This window comes from Pygoscelis adeliae, unplaced genomic scaffold, assembly GCF_000699105.1.
Source record: "Pygoscelis adeliae isolate BGI_AS28 unplaced genomic scaffold, ASM69910v1 Scaffold465, whole genome shotgun sequence".
Taxonomy (NCBI): domain Eukaryota; kingdom Metazoa; phylum Chordata; class Aves; order Sphenisciformes; family Spheniscidae; genus Pygoscelis; species Pygoscelis adeliae.
Window position 1 is genome coordinate 330,514 of NW_008824812.1, and position 12,708 is coordinate 343,221.

Sequence of the window (12,708 nt, forward strand, 5' to 3'; positions counted from 1 at the left end):
GAAAAAGGGGGTGGGTGGGGGTAAGGTGTTGTGTTAGTTTTATCTTGGCTTCTCATTATCCAAATTGATTTTAATTGGCAGTAAATAAAATTAATTTTCCCCAAGTTGAGTCTCTTTTGCCTGTGACAGTAATTGATAAGGCGTCTCCATATCTTCATATCAACCCATGAGCTTTTCCGTCTTACTTTTTCCCCCTGTCCTGTTTGGGGAGCGGGAGTGATGGCGCGGTGGGGTGGACATCTGGCAGCTGGCCACGGTCAACCCACCACAGTAGCAAACATTCATTTTTGCTACCCTAAGTACCGTTGGTGCCGGAAATGCTTGGCACAACCTCTGTGTCATGGCTGTAGCAAAAGCCAGGTGACTGCAGTTCATAAAAAAGCAGGATAGTAGTTGTTTCTGTTAAGGTTTTCGACCTTACTTGGCTGTGCTCTGGTTCCTTGGTGCCTCTGCCATCCGTGGAGGTCTCATGGGTTGTAGCTTACTGAAGATAGACGTGGTGGCAAAGTAGAAACAGTGGCTTATTTGACTGAATGCAAGGGTGAGCCTTTCCTTGTCCATGAGGTGTCCAGGGCAGTACCTGCTGCATTAGTAACCTTCGTTTTAATAGAAATAGTGAGTGTAATGGGTTTTTTTATAGATACGGGGACTGTTCATAGAGCAGTAAGAGTGAAATGGATGAGAGCGGGAGTGAGCTTCATGCCTTTGTGTCAAAGCGCTGCTGTATGACTGCCTGTTCTCCCTCTGCTTGGGGGAAAATGGAGAGCTTTTCCATTGTCGAACCCGTGTCCCTGGGCCTGTACCCCTTCTTGTTCCTACTCTTGCTTCCTTCTTCCTCCTGAGAGTAATTGGGAATTGAGGGAATTTAACACTGTTTAGTGCCTGGCATGTAGTTTTGCATGTCACGAAGGCAGACAGTAAACCCAGGACCACCTTAGGAAGCTGTAGCAGCGAGACAGGGCAGAGGTACACCAGTGGAAGGGAAGCTTAGGATCTGTACAAGCAGGAGTTCAATGTATTCCTACAAAGGGTTTGGAGTGGTTTCCATTGCTGCTGCATATGGGGTAGTACTTGTAGTTTTAATCCTGTTCACTTAGGGTGGAACTCACTTGAGGGGAACACATGTGTTTTGTGTAGCACTGAGTGGTGGCCAAGCAGCTTTCATTTAGCAGTCCAGTTCCAGCAAGGGATTCCCACGCTGGTGCCATAGCTGGAGTGGGAAAAACCTGGCTTGGATATTCCATGAGTTTTCCGATATTGTAGTATTTCAGAATTGCATTGGTTCCAGGAAAAGGCTTATCCTGACTTTTCTTTGAATGCCTGCCTGAAGAGACTGAACTCGTCGGGAGTGCATCGCTGGTTCCTGGCAGATGGGACTGGTGAAGATGACAGAAGGGACGTTTTACTGTAATTTCCTCTTTTCCCCTCTGTCATGTACTCTGACTTATTTAGAGTCCTAGCGATTTGCAAAATGAAGGTGTGATTTATGGTATTCTGCGTATACTTTGTGGTAACTTTATTAATGCAGGAAGTTTATTTGCGGTTACTAAATCTTCAGTCATTTAAATTGCTTTAAAATTTATATGGTTTGGGAGCAAAATTTCAGCCTCACTGAAATCAGTGGCAAAACCACCACTGCCACTGGGATAAGATTTGACCTGTGATGCTTTAACAAACGTGTTCTAAAAAACCTTTCTGCTCCTAATTGCATTCCTTTGTTCTTTTTTCCTTAAGTCTTGTGAAGAAAACAATCTGAAGACAATGCATCTGTGACCCCTGATACCAGCCTGTGAGCCAGGGCGATGGAAGTTGTAGCGGGCCGTCGGCATACTGGTCCCATGATAGCTCCAAATGGATATGCAAACAGGATTTTCCAAGCAAACATGGAGGAAGGGAGTACTGACGCGTTGGAGGTCTGTGGTGCTGAGCACTGCACCTCCAGCGATGCAATCCCGAATGAACGGGAGGAAGCACCCAGGTATAAGAAGACAACCAAGGGCAACCGGATCTGGAATTTTGTTAGACGAAGGAAAGGACTCTCTACGAATAAAGGAAGACCCCAGTCCATGATCCTACTGGGAGTTACCTCTGAGGTCTCAGAATTAAAAAAACCATCCTTCATGGACAGGGTAAGGCCGTTAAAAAAGGGAAGAACCTCCAGGATGCCTAAGAATGTGGATTTGAGGGCATCCAGAGTCCAGGTTGCTTGTGACCCTGAGGAGGACCATCATGCCAGCGGGCAAAGAGCTGTCTACAGGGTTAAGAAACTGGGTGACAGTCGGAGGCCCTCCCGCCACTCGTATGCGGGGTACATTGATGATTTGGATTCTTCTTTTGAAGACATAGAGCTGAATATCAGCATTCCTGAAATTGATGCCAATGAAAGTAAATGTCTCAGGGATATTAGTGTCAGATTACACAGTGAAGATAATGATAGTAACTGCCATAGAATACCAGCTAGAAAGAGTGAGTCTTTGAATTTTGAAAACTTTAAGAGTCCTGCAATTACAGAAGGGGACAATCAAAAGAGGTGTACTGTGCTCCCACAGGAGAGCAGAAGAGGAAGAAGCTCTGATGTATGGAGCTATCTGAAAGGAATTTCATTAACTGGCAAAGATAATTCAAAGCTTCCAGATCAAAGGGCTGAAACCAATTTCCAGAACTTAGAAAATATAACTGATCATTCTACTTCTTATTTTGACTTTGATACGAGATGTGAGGAGAATCTCAGCCAGCGGAAAAAATCAAACAGTGCAACCAAAGCCACTCACTTTGGGGGTGTTGTGAGGTTCTTCAGCAGTGTGGCCGAGGCAGCCCGGAGGCTGCGAGGCTCCTCAAGGGCATTTTCGCCTGATGAGAAAAGGCCTCAGCGGAGTTTCCGAAGCTGGAGGCAGGATGTTACCTCCCAGAAAGAGGGCTTGGTTATCGAGAACGAGGGCGCAAGGGCCTTCTGCACGGTGGGAGCGTGCCTGCAGTCCCCAGATTCAGGCACATGGGACAATCTGAGCTTTGAGAGTTTGGTGGGGAAGGAGCCCATGCAGCAGTGCAAAATGACAGAAGTGTCGCAAGACGTTGGCTCCTCTGCCCTGGGCAGCGAGAATGATAGATTTAATGAAACATCACTTTCTCCCTTTGAGCCAGAACCGTCCATCTCCCACCTGCCAGAGCTCGCAGATGACTCTCTCACTGAGCTAAATACTAAAGACTCCTCTGAGGATCTGACCGACTTCCCACAGACGACTCTGACTAAACAGATTCAGGATTCGGGCAGTTCTCCAGAGAAGGCACAGGTCACGGGCAGGGACCTGCCATGTTCTCAAGGTCTTCCTGTGAATAATCTGGATACTGCGGACCTGGGCCGTTCTTCAGCTGCAGATGGTGACTTTTCTGCAGCGACTGAGGCTGTGATCCACCTTCCACAGATGACCCTGACTAAACTTGATACTGAGGACGTGGCTTGTGCTCCGGTGGTTGCTAAAGACACAGGTCCGTCTCCAGCAGTGGCTCAGGAGCTTTCAAAGACAGAACTGGATATGCAGGACTTAAGAAATCCTGAGCTGTCTTTGCAAGACTTGTCTAGAGGTGAGCTGGGGATTCAGGACTTGGGCAGTACTCCAGAGAAGACACAGGTGGTGGGCAGGGCCCTGCCACATTCTCAAGATCTTCCTGTGAATAATCTGGATGCTGCGGACCTGGGCTGTTCTCCAGCTGCTGATGGTGACTTTTCTGTAGTGACTTTTATAGAATGTGCAACAGTTAAAGGACAGGTTTTAGAGCAGACTGATTGCCACATTAAAAAGTGCGGAACCACTTCATTTGTAGAACAAAACTCTGTAGAGGTAACTGACAGAGGGGAACAGTTTAACTGTAACGACGAGTGCCGTCCGTTCCAAGTGCACGTCTCTAGAATTGTCTCCTCCGGACGGCTCAAAAACGGAAAGGTATGAGTACCTTTTACTGTAATGTTTTCAATAAGACCATACTGTTACGCACCTTATGAAGATGGTTTGCACTTGAAAGCATTTTTATATATTCCTCATTGGGTTTTTCAGTTAAGTAGACCGTCATGTGAATGATGGCAGTAGTCACAGCTTTTACATCAGCCTGAGAGGAGTCAGTTAACAGGCATATCCCTGACCTATTAGTGTGAACCTTCAGAGCTGCTCCTCCTACGACCCTTTGGCCATTTGTTTGTATCAGTGCCTCTAGAAGAGGGCTGTAGCAGAAGTTTATGTATTTCTAGGCGCTACCTTTAATTTTTTTCCTTGCTGCATTTAGTTCATTTGAAGTCGAAACTTGTAAGAAGAGTGCTTTTGACAAATTCAGAGTTTTGAAGTGTGCCGTGGACAAATGGCGTTCAGCAATTGCACTATGGCCCTTGTGTTTTCTTACCTGAAAAAGTGGTAGAGGTGGTGGTCGTTGATTTTTGTTAGGTGATGCTGGTTACAACGCAGCATCTAGAATACCAGTCAGAGTCCTGGCACACAGTGCAAGAACAGGAAAAAAAAAAAAAGGTGGCCCCTGTCTTGTAAAGCTCATCAGATCATTTCTCTGGCAGATCTAAATGAGCTCTCTCCCTGCTCCAAACCTGTCAGAAGTTGTGTGGCCTGTATAGTTTGGTGCTGAGCCTGTAGCAGAAAGCCTTGCTAAGGGGCTGGGTGCGTAGTGTGAGCAAAATGCCTTCCTAATGTGACTACACGCCGAGTGGGCGTCTGGTCAGAGCTGCCTTGCATCTGCCTCTACACAAAATGACATAGCCTTTTGGGGTGTTAAATACCCAGCCCTAAGTGAAAGGTGGGCAGTGGTGGTGGCTGTAATTATGGCAGTGCATTCCTGTTACCTGAAAAAGTGGTAGAGGTGGTGGTCGTTGATTTTTGTTAGGTGGTGCTGGTTACAACGCAGCATCTAGAATACCAGAGTCCTGGCACAAAGTGCAAGAACAGGGAAAAAAAAAAAGGCGGCCCCTGTCTTGTAAAGCTCATCAGATCATTTCTCTGGCAGATCTAAATGAGCTCTCTCCCTGCTCCAAACCTGTCAGAAGTTGTGTGGCCTGTATAGTTTGGTGCTGAGCCTGTAGCAGAAAGCCTTGCTAAGGGGCTGGGTGCGTAGTGTGAGCAAAATGCCTTCCTAATGTGACTACACGCCGAGTGGGCGTCTGGTCAGAGCTGCCTTGCATCTGCCTCTACACAAAATGACATAGCCTTTTGGGGTGTTAAATACCCAGCCCTAAGTGAAAGGTGGGCAGTGGTGGTGGCTGTAATTATGGCAGTGCATTCCTGTTTGTTACAAGCAAGCCTTTCGAAGCCCTTAAAATTGTCAAAACATTTAAGTGGACATTGCATTTTGGACTAGGTTCTGGATATTACAAATCTGTATTGTCCAGCTTAATGCTAGGAAACCTCAGAAGTCCTATGGATGAGGGAGTCATACATACAGGATGAGAAAAGGCTTCCTGAAGGCGATAGACGCCCCCATTAACTCTCAGCCCATTGCTGTAGCACCTGCGCACGTATCGCTGTGTGTGGAGCAGAAATCTGTGAGCGGCAGCAGCCGCAGCAGCTGTGCCAGGTCACTTGCCAGCATGGCCCAGCCTTGCGTCTCACAGGAGAGGCAGTTTTGCACCCTGCTCAGCCACGGAAGGGTCTACCGAGGCTCACGTCGCTCCATGCCAGTTGTAGAATCAGTTCAGGTTTGTGGACAACCCGTGGCAGGACCCAGCGTGAAGCCCAGCTGTTTTCTTTTGGGTCCCTGCTGATTAGCTGAGGCTGAAATGATGACTTTCTTTTTTGTTTTAAGGTGCCAGGTAGGGAATTGGGTCAATTCGTGAAGAAACTTTCTCCTTTCCTTTTGGGCTCGGAGAGGCCAGAGATGTTACAGAGGTGATGACATTGTTCCCTGTTAGAAAAGGGGTCACTGTAACTTCTGAGCCAAGAGGGGAAGTGTTTGAAAATTGGCAGCAGATTAGAAATGCCGGGGGAAAAAAATCTGAACTTCTGACTCCCAGCTAAAATGGGCAGTACCATTGTTAGTTATTCCTGGATTTGTTTTTCTGCTCCGTTTTGTGTAATACAAAAAAATAGAGACAGCTCGCTGTGTAATTCCAGGCACTTACGAAGTGGGGTGAATAGCGGTTAGTCACTTCTTGTGGTTTCTAGAAGAAATGTTTTTAGGAGGAGCTTGAATGAGAAGGGCTGTGGTTTGATGTCCCTTCACAGGGACCAAACTGAAAGTATTCTGGGCAGGAGCAAGATAACAGAGGCACGAAAGGATTGAGTGGAGCCGAGGAAAGTATTGGCACTCTTTTCCCAGAGCAGCCACATCTCTGCTAGCTGAGGGCGATGGCTGCATGCCTAATCGCAGAGCTTTTAGGGCAAAATCTGAGCAATTTCCCAGGTCACCTGTGTGAACAGGAGATGCGGTAAGTCCCAGCTCAGCTGTTGCAGCTTACAAACATCACCAAGAAACTTAAATATGGTACTTGAGATAACTGGACAGGAAACCTCCCCCGAGTTCCCGTCGAGTGTGGCGATAGCAGTACGACCTCCGGATTGCCGTGGCTCCCGGCTTCACGGAAGGCCTGCTGCCTCACTAGGCAGAAGCAGCAGCGGGATGGAAGGGAAAGCATACAGCCCGCCCTGGTTTGTAAACACCTTCTGCATCCCAGAAACTCGGACTAGAGATTTAGAAACACACAGTGATCTGGCGGCAGCATCAAACCTAGAGCAGTCAAGAGTGAGGCTAAAGAAGGGATACTCTTGGATAGGAACGCACCTAGAGAGTCCGCCAGCAGCTCCAGTAACAAATGTCCTGAGATACCCGGGGGATTCGCTTGCCTATCTCTCATCAGGGAGCGGCACTCGGAAACGTTTTGCCAAAAATAAACATGCAAGAGGAATAACTTCAGCCTGAGCGTGACAGTAGCAGCAGCCTGTTATTGTTTTAGGGCTAAATCCAGCTCTTTGCTGGCACCTGTTCCCCAGGACAGTTGTTGGCCCTCCTGCCTCCACTCCAGGCTGCTCTGCGTTAATTGAAGGATTTGTATTTCAAGTGAAATGCTCAACCACAAGTAGGGAGAAGGTGCTGCCAGGACGGGGCGGCTTGGCTTGGTCAGCTGCTGTAAGCAAGCGCTCCAGCAGTTTTAAAGTGTGCTAGCAGTGTAGAGCAGAAATAGCTCAGGCAAATATTTTCAAAACAACCTACATATTGTCCCACACAAAGCACAAAAGTGCCGGTTCTTACTGAGCCTCCCTGCCCAAACCTGTTAGGAGGTGATAGAAGAGAATGAGGCTGGTGTAGCACAAAGGATGCTGGAGTGGGATTTAGGGGACCTGTGCACTGGTCCTAGTGGTAGCAGATCTGTTTAGCTGTACTCTCCTGCAATTAATGCCCCTGTTTCTTGCTTTCCTAGTCTTGCCTTTTAAAATTGTAATGTCTTTGGGCAGGAGCTGAGTGATGTTACAGGCAAGTAACAGCTCAACAGGAATTGATCTTAATGCTGTAGAGGAAATAGCATTGCAGCAGCATTTTAAGAGCAGCTGTAGAAAGGTAGAAAACCGCTTACTTCTCAAACTGTCCCCCTGCCTAGTTGCTTTCAGACCCCATCCCAAATTGTCGTTTGTTTTGGGAATTTGTGGAACAGTGGCGATAGAAACATTTTGAGGATTTGAAAGAACAGTAAAGGTCAAAACAGATTGTCAATGGGAAATGAATTACTGATTTCACCACTCACACTGCTGCAACTCTGGAATGAAAGTGCCTTCCTTATTTTGAGAGGTAGATATGAGAAATGAACTGAAAGATGATATGGAGGTGTTACTAGATTTTGGACAGTTGCAAACTACAAAAGTTTCCATTTTCCATGTCCCCACTGAAGTGAATGATCTTCATCCCACCTCTGAAAACACCACAGCATCCCAACAGGGAGAATGCTGCTGCAGGGCGTCAGACATAGCCCCAGAAGTTGTATTTGACCGCTTCCAGTAGCTTGAGATGATGCTTAGGTGGAGGGAAGATTTGATACCACATAGACTACTTTGCGGTTCTGGCTTTTCCATCGGGGTTTCAAACCACCTGATGTGTCCTTGGATAGGGTTTGTGGGGGATTTGATACCTCCTTTGGGAATGACACAAGGAAAGGTTGCAAAATATGCATCTGACTTCAGATTTCAGGCATCAGTTCAGAGTTTTTGGGACCCAGAAACTTGATTCAGGCTTATGGCTGGCAGGGAGATCCTCCCCGCTCGTCTCAGGGGCACACACAGGGACGGGGCACTGCAGAGAGAGCATTTTGGCTTGTGTCACTCTTGCAGTGAAGGAGCAGAGGGTTTTCACTGCAGTCTTTCTATGCCCTCTGCTGGTTTATTTGTGAAATAAGAGTTTATTTTTACGGAACAGAAAGCCTTATCTTTTTCCTTAGGATTTTGAATTTTATCTCCAAAAGGTTTACAGGCTGCAGCTTGCTGCTGGCTGTTGTGGCTGCACGTAGACAGCAGTTGGTTTTGTGATGCCATTTTCCGGGGGAATTTATGATTGCCAGAAGGGTGAAAATGAGATTTGTACAGGCTTGTCAACCTGGGCAAAAGGTGTCCGTCCCATAGGATGGGGCGGCAGGCTGACCCGGGATGGCCCGGGTTTCCCAGCCAGTTTGGTTTCAGAGTCCTGTAAGGGGCTGTCTGATCGAACTCACTTCTCAGCATCGCGGCAGATGGTTGCAGATGTTTCCCTTGAGCAGCCGTCGAGTTTGTTCCTCTGAGTCCCGTACTTAGGAGCCAACCGGTCCAGGTGCCATAAAGGCGCTCCCTGTTGCGGAGTGGCCCATACTGAATGGCGCAGGATCGGTGCTTTCACGGCGTTAGTAGGTTCTGTGATTTCTGTGCGATAGCTGCACACTGTGTTGCTCTGTGTGGGAAAATCGCAGACTTTCCCTGTGCGGTGGGTCTAACTGGAAGCACAGGATTACTGATTTGCCTGAGCGTGCGCATGCCAGAGGATGCCTTTGCAGATTTGCGATCTGATAGCTGGGGAACATCTCGGATCCTCCCACAGGTTTGGTGTTTTCCTTTAGTGCAGCAGCTGCAAGTGCCTTTTCAGGAGAGGAAGATGCAGCAACTTTCTTTGTCTGTGTTTGATGAGAAATTGCAAGTGATGTGCAACAAGTTCTCATAGTGACCGTTAGCTTGAGGTTGTTTTATTTACAGAACATTTGGGAGCAGCTGCAGAAATGGGACTGCTGAGTCGATTTGTCTTTTCCCTCCCTGCTCTGTTGAATGACACTAACCAGGAAAAGGCTGTGTCTGAGAGCTGATCGTCAGAGCTCTCTTCATAGAATCATAGAATCATAGAATCATTAAGGTTGGAAGAGACCTCCAAGATCATCGAGTCCAACCATCAACCCAACACCCCCATGCCCACTAAACCATGTCCCTAAGTGCCTCATCTACCCGTCTTTTAAATACTTCCAGGGATGGTGACTCAACCACTCCCCTGGCCAGCCTGTTCCAATGTTTAACCACTCTTTCAGTAAAGAAATTTTTCCTCACATCCAATCTAAACCTCCCCTGGCGCAACTTGAGGCCATTTCCTCTCGTCCTTTCGCCAGTTACTTGGGAGAAGAGACCGACCCCCCCCTCGCTACAACCTCCTTTCAGGTAGTTGTAGAGAGCGATGAGGTCTCCCCTCAGCCTCCTTTTCTCCAGGCTGAACAACCCCAGCTCCCTCAGCCGCTCCTCATCAGACTTGTTCTCCAGACCCCTCACCAGCCTCGTTGCCCTTCTCTGGACACGTTCCAACATCTCAACATCCTTCTTGTAGTGAGGGGCCCAAAACTGAACACAGTTTCATCTCCAGGTTATTGGCAGTACGCTGGGTTGTGTCTCAGCCTACTGCTGGTAGTTGTGCTTACAAAAGAATTCATAGTCCTTCCAAATTAAGAAATAGTACTTTACTTTCTAAATCCTGCCGTTGCCAGAAGAACACTATACTCCTGTCTGTAGCGAGGTAGGATTTAATTGCAGAATGAAGATTCTGTGTATTTATGGCTTTTAATATGGTTATATCTGACAATCATCTTATTTTTAGTGGAGGCAAAACCTCTAAAGCCTATCTCCAAGCTGTTCAGATTTTCGTATTTTTAATAGCCACGAGGTGTTAGGAAAATCTTGAGTTAAACCCTATATTTAGTGCTCTCTATAGTGGGGTAGGGTTTTTTTGGGAAACATTTTTTTAGCATGGTGGAGTTTGGCAAGGCAGGTTGAGTTTGCAAAGCTGATAGGCTTTACATGTATATATAACCAGCTACTGAACACATGGATAATTCAGATTTCCACGTTTTCTTAAAATACTTGTTGGGTCTTGCCTTCATCTAGTTCCCAGCCTCAAAGTTACAACAGGCCACGTCCTGCCATCCTTGGTGCCATCAGAGTAGTGATACGAATGGGGACCTCTGGGCATTGCTGGCCTATATGCTAAAGGGACTGTTTGTCTGAAACTTCTCTGGGTGGAAGGTTTCCTGTGGCTTTTACCTCCTCCCAGCCATTATCCAGTCAAGAGAAGCGTACTGGGTCACTGGACACGGGGCTGGTGCTGGGAGCAGGGAACAGGAGATCAAGCCTTAATTCATCCACAGACTCCCACTGTGCCTTTGGGGTAATTATAGTCCGTCCACTTCGTTCTTCATCTGTAAATAAAGATAATAGCACACCAGTGAAAACTGGGGCTGCTAGAGTCTGGAGGACAGATACACCAAACCATGAGGCACCCAGTTATTAGCAGGGCTGTGGAAGTATGACAATTCTGTCTCTAATTGAGGCTAGAAGCCTCCCAGTGAGGAGCTCCTCCTGTTTTCTTCTCCTGTCCTTTGTAAACTGATTTTTCTGCTGATTTCTTGACTCCAAGATTATACACAAGACTTTCCTGGTGTCACATGTCAGAGAATGAAATGAAAAGTAGGAGTTTGAATTGTGATTTTTTTTTTTTTTAAAAAGAAAATTCCATTCTGCAAAATATCGCTGTACAAGTTGTCTCTTTCAGGGTCTTTTCCTCCTGAAATAGGATAATAGAAGTTGGAGTCACCCAAAAGTGAGGGAAACGCCAACCTTTGTCTCCAGTTAGCTATAAATGCTAATTCATTCTTTGGATTAATGTTACGATACGTTAAGGTATAACTGGGGTATTTGACCACTTTATGCAATCAATTGCAAGTATCTTACTGTTTCAAGTAATATTTCGTAGGCTATTGATACAGAGGACGTGTCTTGTTAGCAGTTGTTATCAGTCAGCTTCCAGAGAAACTACTGTGATAATTTCTGCTTTCCTCTATGAACCTTTCAGGGAAAATAATTGTTCTAGTTTTGCTAAAAACATACCTGGGCATTTTCAGAGAACGAGAAAGAGGTCCCAGTTTACTTTTAAGTGCTGTGGTTTGCCCCACCCTTGCATTTGGACCATCCGAAACCTGGCAAGGGCTGTAACTTGTGTTCTCCCTGGAAATGAGGCACACCATAATAACTGAAAAAAAACCCCAATTGTGGTGGTAGGTGCTACATACATTAGAGAGAAAATGGTGCAGAGGGGTGTGTTGTCGGTGGCCCCCTGTACCAGATGTTCAGAGGAAGGTGCAGACCAACCCCGTTCGGTGCACTGTGCCCAGCTCTGTGTGTGTGTGTGCGCACTGGGTGCTTCGGGACCCTGTTCTGGTCCAAACGGTGCTGCTGTAAAGAGCAAGCATTAGAAGTGCTGGGCAATGTGATTAGGAGCTAACCTTTTAGCAACAGTAGCAACTTTGGACCTGTTTTGATCAGCGGGGAATATTACCTGTGTTTCATGTCCTACAATAAGCTAAAACCCAGTATTTTGGGAAAAGACCTAGAAAAACTTGTAAGGATAACACAAAGGGCTGAAGCATGGTCCGAAGCCGATGGTCCTTGGTGGATTTCATACAGAGCAAGGCCAGGCCATCTGCAAGCAGCTGGGTACATCTCCCCAGACACACCAGAAGCTGCCAGAAGAAGATGTAGGGTGGGTAGGAAGTATCTTGAAAGAAAAGCAGCTGTGCTTATAAAGAGACTTGATTTTACGGATACTGGGTTGCAGGAGGGTCGGTGCCTTTGTATTAGATCTTTGTTAGCAGCTAAGTGATGTAAGACTCGGCTTTTGAAGGAGGACAGTCAGTGGGTCTGATACGTTCTTTTGCTGTTATGTATTCCACCAAAGTGATTCAAATCCATCTACACATGAAGAGTCCTTTCTCTCCCCAGAAGGCTCTCTGCACCCTCCCGACGACTCCAGCAGCACAGCAATTATAGCAATGCTGTTATGTTTATTCACCTCCTGTCCTCTTTGTAGACCATCTGTAGGCTTCTGTTTATGGAGTTGGAAAAGACCTAATATGACCTCTGGAAATACCTGGAAGGGCGTGTTTTGTTAAGATTTTTGGGAATGAGGAAAATGACATCCTGTTACTAATTTAATTCACTTTTACATGGATCTTATTATCAAGAAGCCTTGAGTTTTGCAGGATTTATTCTTGATGGGTATCCCAGCTTTATTCTAAGAACTTGTAACTTTTATTTTTATAATGGGATGGGCAGATCCTATTATTACGCTGCTGGATGAGCACACACATAAACAGACTGTTCTCCTAAACCTCATCATTGCAGACTCATTGCTCTACTCCATGGCTATGTCTTTCAAGTGCTGGAGGTCTTTCTG

The 12,708-nt window shown here is 46.5% G+C and overlaps 1 protein-coding gene across 1 annotated transcript in view; it reads left to right on the top strand.

The window, feature by feature from the left end:
- Positions 1–1,773: 1,773 nt before the first annotated feature.
- Positions 1,774–12,708, top strand: part of ARHGEF9 (Cdc42 guanine nucleotide exchange factor (GEF) 9) — a 194,620-nt gene continuing 183,685 nt past the window's right edge. Inside the window, exon 1 of the mRNA XM_009324258.1 lies at positions 1,774–3,941. Within this exon, the coding sequence (XP_009322533.1) occupies positions 1,803–3,941 (2,139 nt within the window). The 5' untranslated portion in view covers positions 1,774–1,802. The remainder of the gene's footprint in view (positions 3,942–12,708) is intronic.